General features: G+C 49.8%; 2 protein-coding genes across 6 annotated transcripts in view; one reads left to right on the forward strand and one right to left on the reverse strand.

Annotated features, from left to right (window-relative positions):
- TMEM63C (transmembrane protein 63C) overlaps positions 1-22,101 on the reverse strand; it is a 113,636-nt gene that overhangs the window by 80,473 nt on the left and 11,062 nt on the right. The gene's annotated exons all lie outside the window — the stretch shown is intronic.
- ZDHHC22 (zDHHC palmitoyltransferase 22) lies at positions 10,392-20,410 on the forward strand. 2 transcript variants are annotated; one of them, XM_074327167.1, is made up of 4 exons: positions 10,392-10,530; positions 11,533-11,596; positions 12,370-12,909; positions 17,690-20,410. In XM_074327167.1, exons 3-4 carry the CDS (start codon positions 12,384-12,386, stop codon positions 17,953-17,955), a joined length of 792 nt encoding a protein of 263 aa, XP_074183268.1. In that variant the 5' UTR covers positions 10,392-10,530; positions 11,533-11,596; positions 12,370-12,383; the 3' UTR covers positions 17,956-20,410. The 2 variants fall into 2 exon arrangements, with proteins under 2 accessions (XP_074183268.1, XP_019589027.2); XM_019733468.2 differs by lacking the exon at positions 11,533-11,596.

Raw genomic sequence — 22,101 nt, forward strand, 5'->3', positions numbered from 1 at the left:
ACAAAATGGTGACTATGCTAACTTTATTGCCCCTGTGGGACTGTAAGCAGCTAGAAGGTAGAGACTGACTCAGTGTCCCGCACATAGTAAATGCTCAATAAATATTTGTTGAGTGGCCAACTGACTGTACTGTACTAAGGAGTTTGGAGCAGAGATTGAAGGGGGCTAAGGCACTCCCTCGGGAACGGAGTGGTGATGGAGACCAGGAGAGAGATCTTCTAGGAGATGATGAGTGGGGTGGGGGCTGACAAAACTGGAGTCACGTGGTCTGCAGCACACCCCTGCCTAATAGTGCAGCATATCCTCCCGGGGTCACCCGGGAAAGCCCTGCACTTTATTAATGCAGGATACTCCTAGGCAGTGGTGCTTTACAGCTAGGGATGCACAGCCACATTCAGGGTAGCGTTTGTTCTTCACAACCTCAAGGGCAGGGATTATTACGGCACTTTTTCCAGAAGACAAAGCTATGTTCCCGAACTGCAAGGTCACTTGCCCGAGACCACTCACTAGGAAGCACAGCAGCTGGGACTGGAACCCAGTGCTTCTGATCACAAATGTTACATTCTTTGGAACAAAGAATGCACTTGGGGATTTCTTGCTCTAATGGCTCTTGCCGTTGAAGTCCCCAGATCAACACCAAGGCTCTGGGTGTAGTTTGTAAAGCCCTGAAGTGAAGAGGAGGTGGGTCAAGGCTGGGAAAGGGTGTCAGGCAACCTCTCAGTAGATTGGAGGGCTGGCACACAGAGGCACCAGCACTGCATATAGTCCAAACAGTGCATTTGCACAGAACAAAGCTCGCCAACCCAAGATGCTTCACTGCCATCTACTGGGTAATTGTCATAATAACCATACAAATCTATGATGACTCAACTGTGAAAATGATGCCCCCTGGAATTGTAAAGTGCAGAGCCTAAACAACTGTATACGGTAGCCCTAGAAGCATCTTCACTTGCCTGAGAGAATCAAAGGATGCCAAGGTGCCTGCCACCATGGTAACTCAAGTCCTGCCCTCTTCTTTCCTGCCTGGGAGTCCCTGGCTCAAGTAGAGGGTAGCACTCTGTTTCCCATAGTTTCACTACCCAGGCCCCTGCAGAATCCATTCATTCTTTCTTCTACTCTGTACACATGTCCTGAGTATCTACTCTGGGCCAGGTTCCACGCTGTGCACTGTGGGTACAACATAGAAACGAATTAGGACTTATTTGCCTGTCCGGACCAGAGCAAGTATGTCTGTCTATCCTGGATGACTCCGGTCCCTCACCATGTACTAGCTGTGAGCTCTTGAACACTTCCCTAAGCCTCTGGCTCCTCTCTGGTAAGATGGGGAATATATCTCACCTGGCAGTTTGAGACCTACATGAGATAATGTATATAAAATCCTTAGCATGTGGTCACTACTTACCCCTCCCCACAAGTGGCCAACTATCCACTTCCTATGGTGGCGGACTCAATGGCCAACAATCTTGACTTGCTCCTGGTGCTGTTAGAGGCTCCGGTGTAGTTTCCTTCAGAAACCACTGAGAAGTGATAAACATGGATGTATATTAAGTGCCTAGCACAGAGCCAAGCCTAAAGCAGAGGGGTTCAGTAGAACCCACTGCCCTTCACCTTTCTTCAATCGTCAAGCCCTGGTCAGAAATGAATGCAGGCTAGGAGGGCTTGAGGACCCCTTTATCCCGCAAGGGTCTGAAGAGCTGGAGTCATGGGGATTGGACCTTACAGTTTTCATTTATCTGCAGGAAAAGGTTTGTAGACTGTTGTTTGGTCAGGCCACTGGGGGCTTTCACTGGGGTTAGGAACAGGGCCACTCAACCCTGAGCTTATTTTCTCTTCTATAAAATGAGACCAGTAGTGTTTACTTTGTACCGTCATTGTGAGGATTAAAATGCAAGAAGTACCTAAAGGGTCCACCACAATGCTGGAAACAAGATAAATACAAAATACATTTTAGCTATGATCACAGCGATGGGATCCTGGAGAGTTTGGAGCTGTCTGAAGAAAGGTGCTTTCCACCATCCAACTGCCCATCACTGTGGGAGGCTGAAGACGCGGGTGCCATAGCTGGTGAGGAGCCAGGATACAATCTTACCCTCCTCTACTCCTCTTATGGGAGGCAATCTGGTACAAACTTTCTGAAGGGTACTTTGGCAATAAAGATCCTTTGACCCAGCCACCCCACTTCTAGGAAATCAGCCAAGGAAATAATCATAGAGCCCCATAGAGTTGTTTGTGCTAGGACATTCATTGCAATGTTGCTAATAATAGTGAGAAACTGGAAATAATCTAAAGTTAGAGATGCACTCAGTACACACTTTGGCTGTCTGCCAGATGGCCAAGTGTTAAGATTGGTACTCAGCTGAAGTCTAGGTCAATACCTGATATCACCTCAGGGAGTGAATGTCTTTGAGAAAAGGGTACATTGAAAATTTTATCAGAGATTTTTGTGATGATAATTTCATCATTAATAAACTTCATTGTCAGCGCTTAAGAGTTTAACATTATAGGGCAAGAAAAATACTTTCCTAGTACACGTAGCAGTAGCTAGCTTGCTCCTGTGTTATATATTACACACAGTTGTGTTAATAAATTGATGTATACTTTCGACTGATGATGGTACAAAATATAATCCTCACTTTTTCTAACAATTTCTTCTTTCATATTTTTTATATTCCTCCCCAGGGTGGGTCAAATATGGTTTACCATGGATATGGCTACACATGAATTCAGAGGTTTTCCTCCTCATGAAATTAGGAGGTTGGCTGTCATTCCGTTTTCAGTTTATCTCTACAAGGTGCCAAGAATTACAAGTAGGGCTTTTTATCAAAGCCTCATTGCCTAAGTAGAATAAAATAACTAAAAATTGACTACAGTATTTTGTTTAGTGTTAAGAATGCTAGTATCCCAAACAATTCTACAAAGATTAGAACTATGATATAATCCAGTCTCTATTATTCTGCTTCATATTATTATTTGACTGTTTTATTGTTGTTGCTTCAAAAAACATCTTCTAAAAGTATCTGGCTGACATACTTCCTCAATATCAAGGTTTCCTTCTATGTTTAAACACTTGAAAGCTCTTAAAAATTATTTTCGTACATCAAGAGGCGATGTTTATCATTACGAGAGATACAGTATTTTACTTTTGTGATTCATTAGGGACATTTGATATTTAACTCACTGATAGAATTTAAACAAATAGAGCAAGAAAGAAGATAGTTATTACAAGTTATGTCTAGAAGGTTATCTGTGTTTGAAAGTGATTATTACCAGTAAATCCAGCTGACATGCCGTGTGTGCATAATGGAGATTATTATGCTTCTTGGATGCAAAGGTTATGTATTAATAATACAGGATCATGGATCACACACAGGTCCTGGGAACCTAGAAATAACGCTCAAGTCTGAACGTGGCTATTCAACGTTGAAGATGAAGCCAAAGAGCACATTTTGACAAGATACCAAGGTCAAGGCCACATTGAGGTGCATCCCTACTAAACCGTGTCCCTTTCTGTAAAGGGACATACAGCTGTCCGTTAAAAACAATTTTGGGGAAACATATTTATCATCATGGAAAGATTGCCTATCGCAGAATTTTAAACATTGGTTAGAAAAGAGGATAAAGATGTGAGAACAAATTTGTAATTAAGGGGAAAAAATCTGAATGGACAAAAGTTTGAAAGACACAAAATGTTAATGATGATTATTCTGGGTTAAGGATTTAAGGATTTCTGCTTTATTTTTAATTAAATTTTTTTGGTATATTCTTACAAAACAGGTTATTCATGTGGTTTTCAAAAATAAAAATATTTAAAGTGCATCATTTCTGTCTCCCCTTTCTCTTTCATCCAAGGCCCGATTTTGAGCTTGCTGAGCTGGCCATATGGTCTGGGACACTGACCACAGCTGTCTGTGGAGCTCACTGTCCGTGTTCACTCGAGGTCAAGGCTTTGGCTTGTGGGAGCTGCCGTTTCTGGGTCTGTTTGTGTGAGGTGAAATGCCTGGAGGAAGGCAAGCGTAGGTGGGAGAGTGGGAAAGGGCAGGGGTATTAGCCCCATTTGATCAACAAGGACCTGGAATCTCAGAGAGACTGGAAGTTCCAGGAAAATCCTGCTCCTGTCTTGAGATCTGGGAGATAATAACTTGAATGTATCTAAAGTTTTCCATAGTAGAAGAAAGAACTCCAAGGTTGTCCCCCCAAATTAATTTTCCTGTTTATCCATACAGCTCATAAATTTTAGCTGGTTGCATAGCTACCTATAGCTAGATGTGGCCATGTGACCCCGTTCTGGCCAATGAGAGGTAACTGGATGTGTTGCAGGCAACTTCCAAGAAATGTCCTTAAAGAGAGAGAGGCATGTCCTTTCTCCTTTTCTCTTTCTTGCTGGCTGGAATATGTATATGATATCTGGGACAGGAGCAACCATTCTGGGCCATGAGGCAACATGCTCAGGGCGATGGCACAATAAGATAGAAAGGGTCTGGGTCCCACATGCCAGCCCTGGACTGGTGACCTGAAACTTCTTTAACATGAGAGTGTAATAAAATTCCATCTTAGTTTAAATCAGTGTTTTCTTGGAGTTTCTGTCACATGTTATAGAACCTAATCTTAATTAATTACAATAGTTATCACTTATTTAATACTTACAAGGCCAGCCACTATTCTAAGTGCTTTACAGATGTTATCTTGTTAATCTATGTAACAACACTATGAGGTGGGAACTATAATTAACCCTGTTTTACAAATCAGGAACCTGAGACACAGAGAGGTTGACCAATTTGCTCAAGGTCACACAATGAGTGACTGGTGGACCTGAAATCTGAACCCAGAGCGCCTGGCTCCAGAGCCTGTTCTCTGACTGCTCTCTGAACCCTCTCTTTTGGCTCCTTATTCTCTGGTCTCATCTGACACTTTTGCAGGCCTGTTTATAGTAACTCTACTCCCTGTCCCACCCCACTCCTGGTCTCTAGCTAAAAAAGCCATTCTCTCTACATCCCACTTCACTGAGAAAAGGTTCTCACTGGCTAATTCCTGCTAAAGTGTAAGAGACCATCACCAACAGAATACGTTACCTCTCCGTAAGAATAATGGTCTCTTTATTTCTATGTCAGTGTGAGGTTGATATGTGAGAGACCTGGAAGGAACTGCATTGCATGAGGCTTGGGCACTAGAATCAAGTGACCTGGATTTTATTTCTACTGCCAGCAAGCTTTGCGATCTTGGTCAATCTCATAACCGCCGGGGGCCTCCATTTCCCCCCTCTATAAAATAAGTAGAATCAGACTTCCATTAACCAAACTGTTATAACGGTTAAATGAAATAACCAATAAGAAGGCACCTGGCCCCCTGCTGGCCTGGCACATAATGGATGTCAGTAAGTACGAATCTTTATTTAGTTGAATTCCATTTATCCACTGCTCCCTGTAGCCTATTTTTGAAAGGTCAGATATTGAAGTATAATTTATATATAGCAACATCCACCCTTTTGAGAGGTACAGTTCTATAATTTTGACAAACATAGTCATGTAACTACCATCAAAATCATGGTATAGATTTCCACACCCCAAGTAGTTCCCTCATTCCCCTTTGCCCTCCCCCAGACTTTCTTATTTATTCTAATATTTATTGAGAACCCACTATGTGCCAACCTCTGGACTGGGTCTAGAAACAAAGCTGACAGGTAAGTCCCTGCCTGTGGGGGCGTTACACTCTATCAATCAAAGAGGCACTAAACAAATAAATAAATATACCAACACAATCATCATAGAGGCAATAAGTTCTATGCAACCAGAAGGATTATTTGGTAGCTGGTAACTGGTGGATTATTTCAGTAGAAAAGGCAGGTGCTATTGAGTTGGTATCTTTGTCATTTAAAATTCATGACAAATTCTACAAGTTGTAGCTAAAATCTGCATTAAATGGACAGGGAATTTGAGGCTCAGAGAGGCTAAGGATTTTGCTCAAGATCACACAGCAATGGGAAAACAGGGATTCAAGCCCAGATCAGCAGACACAAAAGCTCATGTCAAAAGCTCGTGCTTTTTTCATCACACTGCACTGTGTCCCTCTTGGGCCCTGGGCCATGTCTGCTGGAATGGGTTGGGGGCTGGGATGAATAGAGGCAGGGGGCTGAGGGGTATGAGGTCTGTGTTGCCTGATGCTCTATGACCATAACAACATATCCAAGAGTCCTACAAACAGCCAAGGGCATGGCAGTGACCTCATCTCCTGGTCTCACCTCCTTCCTCTTCTAATTGAGATATCAACCTTCTGCTTCTTTCCCTTCCACCCTGGACACCTGGCATTGCAGGGCTCTCAGGAGAGAAAGCTGATCTCCCCCTGCGCCTCCTACCTCCCTCCATCATGAAGACATAGACAGAGATGAGTCAGATGCGTGTGCACTCTCTCAGCCCCCCTTTTCTTCTCTCTGCTGTCTCCTTTTCCCTCTTCTCCCCTCTGCCCTCTACCTTCCTCCTCTTTTCCCTCCCTATAGCCCGCTTTCCCTCCCTCCGCCTCCTGCATGCTTGGAGACAAAAGGGCCAATTAATCTTGCTGCCACCACCTCTGCTAACTGCACACTGGTCCACAGGCACAGACCTCCCTACCAGGATTGCCTGAGCGCTTCCTGGAAACCAGAGCTAATTGGTAAACGATCACATTCATTCTTCCACAGCCTGAAAGCTCCAAAGGAGGCTCTTTCCGACCTGAGGCATCAATCATCAGGGAGATCGCCAGGGTTACCTGTCACCCAGAGGGTGGCATTCAGACCTGCTGTTTCTACCTTGCCATGTGGGTTTGGGTGATCAGTGAGCATCGCTGCCCCCAATCACACACACACTTTTCAGCACCACAAACAGCAGAGTATTTGAGAGCATTTGATTAATGTGCTGCAGGGGTACTTTATTTCTGTAATTTTACATAAATATCTTACATAAAGAGAGATCATACAGGTCTCTTATTCTGAGGGAGTAGGTTATATACCTGTTTCCTTTATGCAAGTGACATGTTCCAGAAAACGTAAGTATCCATGAGATTTTTGCATCTTACATCACATTTAATTCGAGCATAGCCAAGTCTTGCAAATTAACATGCAGCAAATCTCTGAATCTCAGTTTCCTCATAAGAAAAATGGGTTTAATCATTTTTGCTCCAGCTAGCTTACATGGCTGTTGAGAGACTCACGGAATGAAATTTTAATTTTGTGGATATACTTTATTACCTGCAAAGCACTTTATTACATCAAAGTAATGTTATTGTTGTTCAAATGAAGATGTAGTTGGCCAAATAAATTACCACCTCCAAATAGAAATTCTGTGATAATCCAATTTTCATGTATTTAGTTGGCTAAGATGAAGATTATCCTTGTGTGTTTTCTGGATGCAGACAGGCTGGGATGGTGTCTCACTAAGCCTTCTGAAACTCGGGGAGCACTTTGGGGTTGCCCATAGGCTGTAAAGAGCATCCTGTCTAAGGATGTTTATTAAAATTTAATTTCAGGGCACCAGTTAACCTTGAGACCCCAGGCTATTATCACCCCGATCAATCTGAAATAAGAACATGAGAATGAGGGCAATCCCCAGAGCCTCCGTAGGTGTGGCCCCTTGCATCTTGGGGTCTTCTCTACTCCAAACACATGGGAAGTTGTAGGGTCAGACACCCATGTGTGTGGGGTTCCCCACCCATGGGAGAAGTGGCTTGCTGCATAGAGTTCCTCTGTTCATGCACAACATTTGGAAGCAAAATGAAATGATTGCCACTTGGGACGGAATTCGTTTTATTCAAATAGCAAGATTTATGGCCCATATTTCTGGGAATGTGCTCAGCAGCCATCAGACGCCTGTCTGCGTTCCCGCCCCCTTGGGACAGCCTGCAGGTATAGTCACAGCTTACCTATAAGAATATATGACAAAGGCAATGGAGAGTGTTGTTTATACATCATTTTCTGACACTGTTTATGAAGGATGAGACTATAGTGGGGTGGATGGTGGCAGAATGCAAGATCAATGGCACATGTGCCCTCAACAGACATTTCAAAGATCTTGGAACACAGCTTTTCCTCTGAGAGACAGACCAGTATCAACTCATCAGTCAATACACTTTTACTCAGTGTCTCTTCTGGGCAAATCATCATGGTAGGAGATATGGAGGACACTCCAAAATATTTCCAACATAGACCAGGAGCTCTCATTTTAGTTGAAAAGATAAGACATTCTTGTGGATAAAGAAAAGGGCTCAGAAGAGAGCGAGGAGGAAGAAGGAGCTAACACCACACCGTCTCCTGCCAGGACTGAGGCAATAATCACACTCTCCCATTTGGTCATCATCACCGCAAGGGAAGCTCTTCATCCCGTTCTATGCATGAGAACACTGAGAGAGCAGTAAAGTGACTTGCTCAAGGTCCCACAGGCAGCAAGGGCACTAACGGGTTCCTTCTTAGTCTGCTTCATTCGGACGGAGCCAGAATTGAAGTTTGAGGAACTACTAGCTTGAGATCTGAAGCTTTAATGTCCTTTTCTGTTGATAAACAAATAAATAATTATTCTCATCCATTTGCATTTCCGTGGCCAGATAGCCATCTCTTTCCTGGTGCTGAATATTTCCTTCCCCCACGGACATCTTCCCACATTCATTTAGCTTCTCTCTCTCTCTCTCTCTCTCTCTCTCTCTCTCTCTCTGTCTCTCTCTCTCTGCTTCCTTCCCTCTCCCTCCCATCACACACACAAAGACTCAGACACACACCTTCCCACCACACACCCATATGTAAAATAAAATTAGAAATACTGCCAGACTCTCAAGGTATTTAGGGAACGGAGATCTTCAACCAATACGGCCCAAACCAAGCCCTCCAGACTCCTCCCTCCCAAGCCAGGGTGAGAGGCAGGCAGAGCTTGTGAAAAGGGCCCTGACAGCCATGATATTGACACAAAGCAGCTCTAAAGAAAAGAAGGCCACTTGTGTTTCCTTGTGCCTACCCTGTGGCCACCTGAACTCACAGGGCTCCCAGATTCTCAGAGGCTAGCACCTGGCAATCGGCTCTTTTGCTTCTATGTAAGACCCTTTCAGAACACGAAAAGGTTTCCTGGACCCCTTTTATTCTGATGCACACTGATAAAATACGGAGAAAACAGTATCTGATGATTCAAAAATACAGGCTGAGCTGATAAGCACATGGCCCTCATTTTAAGGGATTGCTCTTATTTACATCAACCAATTGAGAAAGCACTAAACAATTATTTATTTGTTATGTTTGCCTTTACCCAGAAGAGTGCAGCAGAGCGGGTAGATGGGCCATGACAGCCCAGGAAACTGAGCTAGTGATGGTGGCACCAGTGCTCCCGCAGTGTTTCTAAAGCTTGCTCTGCTTCCCTCCCTCGCCCCCCATTTGATGCACACTGGCCAAGTGTCCCCACCCTCTTGGTGCCCCCAGTACCCACCTCAGAATAGTGAAATAGGGAAGGGAAGGCAATAACAAGAACAGGGAGACGGGAGCAGGACTCCACGCAGATGCTTCCAGTTCAAGCTCTGTGTCTGGACCAGCCCCTCTGTTGTCCTCCCTTGTCCAAAATCAGCGCTCCCCCTGGTCTCAGGGTGATGTTGGGTTGTGTAGAGGCTGGGAGCAGGTGCACTAGTTCAAACCCAGGCTCTGCCACTTACCCATTGTGTGACCTTGGGCATGTGACTTAGCTTCTCTATGCTTCAATCCCATACACTGGGGATCATAGAGCTTCTGATGAAAGGATTAACACAGCTGTCCTGTGGTAAGGGCTTAGTACAGTGCCTGGTGCTCAGGGCCCAATAAATAGTATCAATAATTATGATCTATCACGCAAATCGTGCTTCCCATGGGCAGGCCCTGTTTAAGGACTTCACATATAAGCCTCACATCTCTGTTTTACAGATGAGGACATTGGAATCTGAAGCTCACACAGTAGTGAATGGTGGACACTCAGATCTGGGCAGACAGGCTCCAGAGTTGGGCTCTCAACTCCTCTGTGACAATGACGCTGATCTTTATGGGTGTTGCCCCTTGCAGGCTTAGTTCTCAAGCCCCTAGACTTCTCCCTGTCCCAGAGTGGAGAGCAGGGAGGCTTGTCAGCCACCTTGGGGAGAGGGGGAGTAGATGATGGCTAGAGCCTCCACATCAGGACTGAATCCAGATCCCAGTTGGAACCGATAGCTGAAGTCAGGCAGGGCGCTTCAGCCGGCTCCAGGGGAACGAGGAGAAGGGTGGGGGCAAATATATGATGCTGAGAGGGGTGGCCAGAGCGCCGCCCCCAGGAGGGGAGGGAGGGATGGCGGGGCTGGGGGTTACCCAGCTGCCATCCCTGCCGCTTCCTGGCCCCCACTCGCTGGCGCCCAAGTGGGAGGACTGCAGCTGCCCGCTCCCTCCTCCCCACACCCCCGCTACCTGCCCAGTCCCCGAAGCGAATCGTGAGGAGACTGCGAGCCAGCCGGGCCGAGCCCACAACTTTGCAGCCTCGGGGAGGGCGAGAGCCCACGTCCAGGGCTCCTCTGGTCGGCGACAAGATCTCGGTGAGTTCATTTCCCCACCCCTCTGCGGCGGTGAAGCGGCGGCAGCGGCAGCGGCGCGGGGGGCGGCTTCCCGGGCATCAGGGAGGCGGTGGCCGAGAAGCCGGCGGCCGCCCGCGCTGCCTGCCTCTCTGGGGCTCTGGCTATGCCGCCCTCCGCGGTGGGCGAGGCCGGCGCCAGTGCTGAACCGACAGCTCCCCCACGCCCCCGGGCGGTTTTCGCTGTGCCCTCTCCGGCTTAGGGCTCCGGCTGCGGCCACCCGCCGAGCGCCCCACACTCCCCCAGCCCCAGTCCTTCGCCCTGCAGGCGCCGCGGCGCATCTGAAGGCTGCTCCCGCGCCCCCCTGGCGACTAGCGTGGGGAAGACACTTGCTTTGCCCGAGCCCGAGGCCGAAGGCTCTCTCTGGGGTGGGCAGGCCGCCGCAGCCCCCGAGAGTGCATGGCCAGGGACAGTGCTGAGCCTCCAGCGACCACCCCTCGGAAGTGCGCTGTGCTGAGCACCTGCGGGGGAGAGGCCCGCGCTCCCCACGGCGGCCGCGGGTCCCCGGGGGCACTGACACCTGCAGAGGGTACTCCAAGGTGATCTGTCGCCGGTTCAGACGGGACAGCCTGGACGGAGGCTTCCTGGCATTTGCCCATCCTGGGTGCAGCAGCCTTCCCAGAACTTTTCTTGCTTCTGTGGCTCCCCGACTCCTTAGCCCCTGGAAAAGTTCTCTCAGGCACCGGGAATCTCATTTCCCGGTGGTCTCCGAACCTGGGCAGGAACCAGATCTGTAGGGGGTGGGGTGGAGTGGCGATGCAGTGGGGGCTGCGCTTGGCGGCGGGGGTCGGTCCGCCCAAAGGCTTGCCAAGCATCTACTCCTGCACCCAGCGCGGGCTTGTTGGTACCGAAAGGGTTTCTGTGCAATCGGGGTTGTTTGGGTTTCTCGCTTCAGGGGGGCGGGAGGCTGGAGCGAACGGGGGGATTTTAATTTCGTCGCCTTAAATGAAAACGCTCTTTGCAAAGAAATAGCCAAGGCTGCCAGCGTCGGAGAGGTGGGCTGACCAGGACCCGCTGACATCTGACACAGGTATTCCAGCTGCGCCCCCCCCACCCCACCCGGTGCCTGAGCGCGTGTTTGAATGTATCAATTATTTTAACTGATTTTTTAAAGCCTAGTAGCAGTGGCTGCGTGTGTGTACACAGATATACACAGACATCCAGGCGCACACAGATTACACGTACAGTCACACACAAGGAACCCCCCCCCCCACACACACACACACAAACATCACGGACCACAAGCACACATACCTCTAAAGAGCCTCAGGTTAACGGTGAGGTCCCAGCGTACTGCCCAAGATGGGGGTGGGGAGTGGGAGGGTGGGCAGGGAGCGGAGAAAGGGGAGGCGAAGCAGGACCTCCAGGAGGTAATTTCTCTCTGCTCCCACCCTAAATCCTTAGCTTTCTCCTCCTAGGGGTTCTGAAAGAGAAATCCCAAACCTGGGCTCGTTTCCACTGCCGTAAAGGAGCGGAGCCCTAGCTCCCGGCCCCGCATCCCCTCCGACGGTGAACAAGCCCCAACCTCGCTCTCCTGGTGCCTGACCCCGGGGCGCGGCGCCGAGGTCGCTCAAAAACCAATAGAGAGGGCACCAGGAAGTAAATCCAGGCCCCCAGAGGCCTTTGCTGTCTCGGGGTCTCAAGCCTGTTTGGGCCCGGGTTAGGGAAGAGAGGAGCGATGGTGGAAGGACAGGGGTCGCAGAGCACGGATTTGCGTGGAGCGGCACAGACAGCACTGGAGGAGCGCCCTAGGGCGCCCCCTGGACTCCACAGTAAGTCTTCCTCTCACCCTGGGCCCCTTAGGAATGTAATCGAGGATGCTGGCCCTGAGGCTGCTTAACGTGGTGGCCCCCGCCTACTTCCTGTGCATCTCCTTGGTGACCTTCGTGCTGCAGCTCTTCCTCTTCCTGCCCAGCATGCGTGAGGACCCCGCGGCAGCCCCACTCTTCTCGCCTGCGTTGCTCCACGGGGCACTCTTCCTGTTCCTCTCAACCAACGCCCTGGGCAATTACGTCCTGGTCATCCAGAACTCCCCCGACGACCTGGACGCCTGCCAGGGGACTTTGGCCAGGAAGGCTCCATGTCCCCCATCCAGCACCCACTTCTGCCGAGTGTGCTCCAGAGTCACCCTGAGGCACGACCATCACTGTTTCTTCACTGGCAACTGTATTGGCAGCAGGAACATGCGCAACTTCGTCCTGTTCTGCCTCTACACCTCCCTTGCCTGCCTCTACTCCATGGTGGCTGGCGTGGCCTACATCTCTGCTGTCCTTTCCATCTCCTTCGCCCACCCCCTGGCCTTCCTCACGCTCCTTCCCACCTCCATCAGCCAGTTCTTCTCTGGTGAGTGGGCCTTGCCGGGCAGGTGGAGCCCTACACAAAGAAACCCCCAGCACCAATCCCAAAGTTGCCAGATTTAGCAAATGAAAATACAGGATGCCCAGTTGAATTGTAATTTCAGATATACAGGGCATAACTTTTTAGTATAAATATTTCCTAAATATTGCATGAGACATACCAAAAAAAAAAAAAAAAAAAAATGCTGTTATTTATCTGAAACTCACACTAACTGGGCATGCTGTATTTTATCCGGCAACCTCTCTCCCCACCCCCATCCTCTTTCATCTTCTCCTCCTTGCTCCTAACTGTCCATTTGCACATAGAATTGTGGCGATCCAGGCAATATACCTACTCTGTGCCAGGCAGGGCTGGGTGCTGGTCATCCCTCCATGCAGCCTGTGAGGTATATCCATGCTATGACCTTCTTCTGCCTGGACCCCAGTCCTGTTCACAGATTCCCCCAAGAACTTTGCCCTCCAAAGGTCTTGCCAACCAACCACAGTAAAGTTTGACAGGTTGCCAGGCCAGCCCCAGCAAGAGGCTAAGTTCTTGCCCTCCCGCCCACTGTTTGACTCCCACCAGGTGATTCTCCAGTCTGCAGATGGCTCAGAGGAGGGGGCACCTTGGCTGGAGATAAAGCCATGTTTAATGGCTCCATCTTCACACCACAGGACTGGTGTGGGATTGAGCCTCCAGATGCTCTTACACCTGTGGGAGCCAAGCATGTGGGCCTTCACAGTGGTGCTCAGCTGGGCACCCTGGTGAGGTCTGTACTTTCCATAGTGTGCCCCAAGAACGGCTCCCTGATACCTGGCCCAGAGGGACCTCATACCTCTTGGCATTTCTTACCACTTTAGCTGGACTTCAAATTTGCCCCTATGTCATATCCTTCCACTCCTTCCCTACCCTGGCCTTTGATTCTGACTGACGTGGTGCTTACGATCTAGCATGCACACGTTTATGTATGTGATATCACCTCCATTTCTCCAATGAAGAAACTGAGGTTCAGATGGGATTAAACGGCTTGCCCAGGATCTTAACTACTGCTGCATAGCAGCCCCTGGGCTGCCCCCTACAGCAGCACAGGGAATACGAGTAGCATGTTTCCTCACCCATTGACCTTTCAGGGACAAAGAAAGACAGAGTGCAGCTACTTCCATGGAGAACCCAAGGTTGTCTTGATGTTCCTGGGCTGGACATTCATAAAAATTCTGCTCCACTCTGTGCAGAGCCATTATTTCGGTCTTTGCTGGGGCTGCAGCCTGGTCCTTCGGCAATGGGAACACAGGGCCCAGGAAGAATCCAGCTGTGGGGAGTGCCTTGAGGGCTGGTGGCTGAGCTGGGCCCAGAACTCAGAGCTCTTGGGCCTTCTGGATCCTGGCGCTGGCATAGGAGGCTTCTGGAACTGAAATAACCAGGACGGGGGAGGGTAGGTGGGCGGGCTAGGGGGTGGAGTGTGAGCACAGGCAGGTGGAGAGATGAGGAGAGCCACGGAGCTTGATTACACTTTCTTTTCCAAGTAGTTTCATCACATAAAAGTGATGGTTCAAAGGGAGAATCTTGAAATAGTTTCATTTGAGGTAACCCAGGCTTGACGCCTGTCCACATTTCCCAGGTTTAGGAGACAAGAAAGGAAGGAAGAGGGACCTATTTCTTTGATCTGATGGGAGAGCAGAGCCAGTAAGTTCCTACCTTGGGTCCAGATCCCTGTTCCAGCAGAAGGATGAGTCCCACCATCTTTTATCTCATCACCATACCCACCAGGAAAAGGAGGCCAAGATTTCGAATCTCCAACTCCCATCTCATCTTCCTCCATTGCCAAGCTTTCATCATTCCCCTTGCCAGCCCTTCTTCTCTCCCCTCCCCCACACATACACCTCACCTCTCCAGCTTCTCCCTCCTTATCTCTTCCTCCCCTATTCAAAACCCAAACAGTTGAGAGCACACCTTATCTCATCTGCTCAGGAGGACAGGCAGACAGTAGGGAGTAAGAAAGCTCAAGTTGTTTAATAGACTGAACTATTATTCCCCACCTGTGACTTGTGTCCCCAGTAGTGGTCCCCTGAGTCAGATCTGCCACAGAGCATGGGATGGCTATAAGTGTGGGCCCTGTGAACCCGAAGTGGAAGGGGTCTTGTAATGGCTGCTGAAGAGGTAAGAGGCTGGCCAGGTAGATTTTAGAAGTTTTCTTTTGGCTTTATGGGACCAGTATATGTTATGTCACCTTTCTAAACCTCATTCTTCTCATATGGGAAATGAAGATGATGCCATCTGGCTTGTGCCGTGGCATTTTGATAAGTACATCAGCATGGTGGGTGCCACCAGATCGTCCAGTAGAAGGGAAAGGAGATTAACGTTTCTTGAGCACCTATTACGTGCCACCCACTGTGCAGGCCTCATGTCATCCAATCCTCTTGACAGGCCTATGAGGGAAGTATTATCATATCCACTTGAATGGCTGACCAAACGGTCAGCAAGGTTAAATCACTTTGAAGCCACACAGCTAGTATGATTCCAACCCAAGATTTTGACTCAGGGTTGCTAGCCTCCAGAGCTCATATTCCTTCCGCTTTACCACACTGCCTCTCTGAAGCTGCTTCTTGATGAATGAGCCACTTTGGGAGGGAGGGAGCTTCTTGTCCCTTGATGTATATTGAAGATGCTAGGTGATGATCTGTCAAAGGTATTATAGATGGTTGGTGGGAAGTAGGGATGGAGAGATTGAATGGTGTGACCATTCAGGCCCTTTAGGAAAACTGTGATTTTCTAAAAGAAGCAGAAACATTATTAAATAGTTCAGAGGAGCTGAGACAGCTGGGTTAGGCAACTTCAAACACTTCAAACAACCCAGAATAGCCTTTTGTAGCTGCCACTAGGGGCCAGGAGAAGGCCATAAGGTCTTTTCCTCATGCCTTGATTTAGTACCAGAAAAAAGCCCATGGCAAACAGCTTCCATCAGCCCAGGCTTCTCCCTGCAGCTGAATTACAAGGCAGGCCCGCACTTGACAGCTCTGAAGTTCTCACATTCCAGCTCGAGGGTCATCTTTGCCTGTCAGCACTCCCTGAGCCAAGAGGGAACCATGGTCCCTGGATCCTTTCTCCTGCACGTGGCTTCCTCAGCTAACCTGTGCTGTTGAGGGGAAGAAGTGGGTCAGAAGGATGGCACAGCCCAATGTGAGCCTGTCCTGCTGCTGCCCCCAGCCAGCTGGGGGGCTGCTCAAAATGCCAGCTGGGGATAGCTTTCCATCCCCTGGGCAGCTGGACTTATTTTTTCTCCGACTTCGCAAAGAGAAACCTGCTAGCAGAACTCCTAGGGTTGAGGGCAAGAGAGGCTGCTAATGAGCAAACCCTGATTGAGGCCATATCCTCATCCTGGTGGCTGAGTCCACCACTAATCAGACTGGACAAGTTTTAAAATCCCAGCCTTCAGGGATCTGGAAATTGGAGCCTGGGGAAACCAGAGAAGAGGTGGGCTGGGGGGTGGGGGACAGGGGAAGCTGGAGAAGGGAGGAACATGGTTGAGATTTGCAGAGGTCAGCTATGTTGTAAGATGGGTTTCTGGAGCAGGTACCTTTATGTCACTGGAGGAGGTGGTGATGGGCTTACCCTGCAGGGAGAGAGGGCCTGAGGAGGGCTTTTGAGTCCTCTCCTGGGCCCACTGCCCTGGTACTGGGCAGGTCAACGTAGGTGTCTCTACCATGGCTGCCAAAGTTGCAGTCCAGTGAGGACTGCAAGCCCTGGGAAGGAGAAGGAGAAAGCGTGATGGTCTAAGGAATTAAAGTTGAGCCTTTGTTAGATAGTCTCATTTGTGAATGACTCTCAACAGGGAGCACTGCACTAAGTGTGAACCAGAAAGCTGGCCACTTCACACACAATTTTCCCGAGTCATGTCACCCTCATGCATCGTTATTATACCCATTTTACAGATGAGCAAACTGCAACTCAGAGAGGTTAAGACACTTGTGCGAGACCACAGAGCTGGGAGATTCGAGCTTAGCATGGACTGACCACCCCAACTCTGAAGCAGAGTGTGAGAGCTCTTACTCAACGAACGTTTAAAAACCAGTAATAGAGAGCTCTGGTTTAGAGGGGTCTACAGGAGGTCCTGCCCAAAGCAGTGTGCTTGACTAATGACCTTGGGGCCTCTTCCAACCTTAGCAAGCTTTGACTGACAGGACAGCTCTGGCTGGATGTTCCGGAGGGCCACACTGTCCTCTTGTTAACATTAATGACCGAATTATTCTCTAAGTCGGCACTGGGAGTGCGTGACTTATTTTTCTTGATGACTAGGCCTTGTTCTCCATCATGCTGTCACTTTCCTGAGTTCTCTCTCCCAGTCAGTGCTCCCAGCTCCATAGGGAGAAGGTGCTTCTGTCTAGACAGCTGCCCAGGCGCCAGCTTCCTCTCTAGGATCCTCAGCTCACCCCTCTCTCCTCCTGAGAAAAATCCCTTCTTCCTGTTCGCAGACCAGAAAGAGAAGGCAGAGAGAGATGGGTATCTCCCGATTCGGGAAATGTTAGTGTCTACGCCCTGACCAGAGAAGCTTCCTTCCCTTCTCCCCAACATCCCCAGCTCTGCCATCGCTTCAGGAGACAGCACTAAGAAAAAGTTAGGGCAACTAGTTTATCCTTCCTTTCCCCCGCTGCAGCGCTGAGACTGCTACAAAATGTATCTTCAATCTCATTAATCTCCCTCCCCTCCTAGCGGAAGGCGCCTGCGGTGTTTGCAGTTCCGTACGTGGCCTGGGTGTAAAGCGATTCTGGTGTTTCCCCGCCCCCTGCAGGAGCTGTCCTCGGTTCTGAAATGTTCGTCATCCTCATGCTCTACCTCTGGTTTGCCATCGGCCTGGCCTGCGCTGGTTTCTGCTGCCATCAGCTGCTGTTGATTCTCCGGGGGCAAACCCGCCACCAGGTGCGGAAGGGGGTGGCGGTGAGGGCCCGGCCCTGGCGCAAGAACTTACAAGAAGTGTTTGGGAAAAGGTGGCTGCTGGGACTGCTGGTCCCCATGTTCTATGTTGGAGGCGAGAACTCCAAGCACCAGGACAAGTAGCAGAAGTCCATCATTTCTGTGTGTGTGCGTCTTGACTCCTCCTGAACATAAGCCCACTGCTCCCTTGTCTCCATCCATGAGCCACTCCAATCTCGGGCGGGTAAGGTCCTAGCCTCCACCCCTGGTCTGTGACATAGAATAGCTTTGGCAGGTGGATCATGACAAGGAGGAAAAATGGCCACCCAGGCATTGCTACACTCCCCACGGGCTGGCCAGGTGGCTGCCGTTCGGAGGCCTCTGCTTTTGTTTCTTCTCCTTGGGGTCCCTACTTCCCCTCTGCCTGGCTTGTCCACTCTCTACCATGTCTCCTGTCATCACTGCCATCGGTTAGAGCTCTTCTTCTAAGCCCCATGTGGGACGTTGGGAGGAGATTCATGCTGCTGCTATGATATTCCCTGGGACCTGGAGGCTGGCTAAAAGGTTTAAAATTACCGAATGTTTAAAATGACCACGTCAACTGCTAGGGAGGGTGGGAAAGGAGGGGTGTGTGTCCTTGTTCCCTCTGTGGAATTAGGGGCAATGGGAGGGAAAAAGAACTCTGTAGCTTGCTGCTCATCTGCCCCTCCAATTTGCAAGGCCCTTTCTTTGGGACACAGCAGCTAATGGTCTGGGATTTCCAGCTGCTGTCCCCTGTCCATCCTGCCCCAGATGGCCACCCCAGCCCAGTCCAGGATCTGGCTGGACGCTTCCTTTCCTTGGCAGTCTTCCAGCCTTTCCCCTTGTCTCCAGCCTCCAGGTCTTTGCTAGATGCTGGGAAGGCAAGGAGAAGAGAAAAAGAAAGGAGAGATACTGATAAATGAGAGAGGCATGTGACTGCACAACCACATGAAAGGGGTCGTGTGTGTGTGTGTGTGTGTGTGTGTGTGTGTGAGAGAGAGAGAGAGAGAGAGAGAGAGAGAGAGAGGAAAAATACTTAGGGGAGGGGAAGAAAGAGGGTCACAGAGAAGTTGGATGATGGTATATTTGGGGAATGAGAATGAGAGAGGGAACTGGGTTCATCTCTGCCATGTATAAAGGACATTCTGGTAGCTAAAACTTCAATGTTTGAATGTCTACTTGGGGAGTTAGTGAGTGTCCTCGAGGTATTCCAGCAGGGACTAAGCAGTCATCTAGCAGGCATGCTGTGGAGAGAATTTCTGCACAGGGTCAGGGAAGGGAAAATTCCTTTCTGCCCCCAATAGTCTAGTGTTCTCTCATGATTGCCACGTCCAGAGGCAAGATCTGTAGACATGCTTGTGAGTTATTTGCTTTCATGGAGGGTGGGCCAGGAATGGAAGGGCCTGAAAATCATGAGGCAAAACTTCAGGACCCTACCCAGCCATCAAGGAGAGAGTCTCTAGAGAGACAGAACTACCTGGGTGTTAATGCTAGTTGAGGGGGTTGGCATTTGAAGACAGGGAGTTAGAACAATATCAGGGCAGGTGGGTACAGTGGTGGGGAGAGCACAGCTAGAAGGTCATGCTCACTATGAAGGGTGAGCTTGGCAGAGTTGAGGCTGTGGAATGAGGGAAACCAGAATGTAGGGGTGCAAGTGCCAGACCAGCCCCGCTTATCTGACTGTCTCTGAATAGGGGCACTGCTGTGTGTTCAGGGGACCAGACCCCTCGGGCAGATGAGGGAGTGGGTACTAAACAAGTGCTCCCTCCTGACTGGGTCCCAAGGCCAGTCTGCTATCCATGCATGCAACAGGGCTGAAGCCCACACCCTACAGTGTCCAGCTGGTGGCCACAGCGACCTCAACTGTTGCTACACAACACCCTGAGTTCTTGAGCAGAATTTGGAAGGCCTTTACCTTGGTGCAGCCTTCGCGCCCCCTAGAGGGCTAATGTAGTAATGGCTCCACCGGCTCATACTCCCTCTCATATTCCTTCAGTCATGTATGCTACATATATTTATTGGGTGCAAACTATGTGCTCTTTCGGGCACTGGTATACAGTGGTGAACAAGACAATGAGATTCCTCTCATCGGGGACATCTTGTCACTGCCCCCATGAACCGACTTCCACCCTCAGAAAAATGGTCACTCTGCCACCTTGGTGGTCAGCAGGGCAGGTTACTTAGAGGGGAGGGATGTGGCAGAGAGGGCTGAAGGAGACCCCAGGGTGCCTGGATGGAGGAGTCATGGGGGGGCATCCTCACTCCCATTCTGACCACACTTAGGTAGGGGGAGTGGAAAAAGAGGGGAAAGGCACTGGGCGATCCAGGCCTTGGCTATCTCCTGACCCCAAAGCTCAAGCTTGGAAACCAGTCTGGCCTCCTGGAGATTTAGCACTGTGAGGCTGGCCACTGGGGGAGGGAGCCAAATGGAAACCTGCAGGGGGTCAGCTCCTGGCAGATTGGGCCATGAGGGGTAACCATGAGAAGGTTGCCACGTGTGGGACTCGAGGAGCATTTGTACACATGACCCTGTATTGTCAATGAAGGCCATCAATAAAATATGTGGTTTTAAATTGGATTTGCTGTGATTGTATGGACACTGTGGTTGGTAGCTGGGCTGGAATGCACTGACGCAGTCATACTAGCTGTTAAAATATTTAAGGTAAGTATCAAAAATACTTCCGTTCAACTAGGTACATCACCTTTGTCTAGACTGCTGCTGGCCCAGCTGCTCCCACTCCTCCCCGGGGACCCCTGGCTCATCTAGTAATCCAGCAATTAAAAGGGCGTCTGTGAGCCCCCCTGCTCCAGTATTTCAGCCAGTGCCCATTGTGATTGGTCAGGGGTGTGCTGTGTGGTTGGTAAATGTGTGGATATCATTGCTGGTTGGTAGCAGGTCTACAGACCAGGGATGGACCTGGGAACTTTCTTCCTCTTCTCCCACTGCTTTCCATGCCCTCTCAGCCCCTACAACACCTGGAGACCTTGGACTTCCCAGCCCTGGGGACAGCTGGGAGGGGGTTGAACCCTGCAGGGAGGGGTCCCTGAGCAGGCGAATGGACATGGCCTCTGATGCAGCCTAAGGATGTGCAGACCTGGAAATTTAACTGTAAAATGGGCTGTTTAAGAACCTTTAGCTGAGGCCAGTGCTGTATGAGTCTGCATCCCCCGAACACACGCCAACAGGCAACAGCCTCCAGACATACAGGAGCAGGTGGGGAGGGGATGAATGGAGCTGTGGCAAATCCCCTAACGCTTAGCTAATGCTCGCACATTCTGGAGCATGGACTGTCTACACTCCACAGAGCAGACACACCTGCTTTTTTCACCATTGTATCCTGGATACAACGGCACATAGTAGGTGCTCAATAAATATTGACCGAACGAGTACACAGACTGTGTGTGCATTTGCTCACTCTGCATCTTGTATTCCCCTGATATGCCCAGCACTGCTCTGTACATTGTGGGGCTGGAAGATGAGACAACTGTGTCCTCGAGGGGCTCATATCCCAGGAGAGGTTACTGAGAGAGCTCAGAGGAGAAGAGCATATCCAGCTGCATTTGTGCCAGGGCCTGGAGGGATGGATGAGCTCTCAGCAGGTAGAGATGGACAGGAAGGGCTTTCCAGATAGAAGGAACAGGTCTGGAGCCTTGGAGTTGTCACAGAACGGTGAGCGTAGGGGACACCATGGGAAGGCAAGAGGGAGTTAAGGCTGATTTGGAGTCTGACCACTAGGGCTTTGAATGCCAAGCTAAGAGGTCAGGAGTGAGTTTCACAAGTAGCAGGAAGCCACTGAAGATTGTGAACAAGGGAGCTACATGATCAGAGCTAGATTTCCGAAAGTGAAGTCTTAGCAGGTAGATTGGAAGTGGGAGGGACCCAATCAGAGGCATTTGCTATGACCTGAGTGTGACAGAACAGGGTCTGGGTGGGAATACCGGCTGTGGGCTGGTAAGGACAGGAGGGCATCAGAGCCACTTCACAGACATGGATGTGACTGGAGGGGTGCCGGGGAGAGGGCCCAAAGTGATCCTGCAGGCTGTGACAGTGATCAGGGTGACCTCAAAGGACAGGCCACCATGAGCACGGGGTGGGGAGAATACCATGCCCCTGGGGTTCAGGGCCACCTGAAGCACTCTCCTCTGTCATTGGCCCATGGTTGGCAATTGATGGTAACCACTGTGCCACCTTGTGAGAGGAAGGGGTTCAGGGCACTCTGCAGGTGGTATTTGCAGCACAAGTCTCTGACCCCCAAAGCTGAGGGGAAC

The sequence above is a fragment of the Rhinolophus sinicus genome, linkage group LG03, assembly GCF_036562045.2.
Source record: "Rhinolophus sinicus isolate RSC01 linkage group LG03, ASM3656204v1, whole genome shotgun sequence".
Taxonomy (NCBI): Eukaryota; Metazoa; Chordata; class Mammalia; order Chiroptera; family Rhinolophidae; genus Rhinolophus; species Rhinolophus sinicus.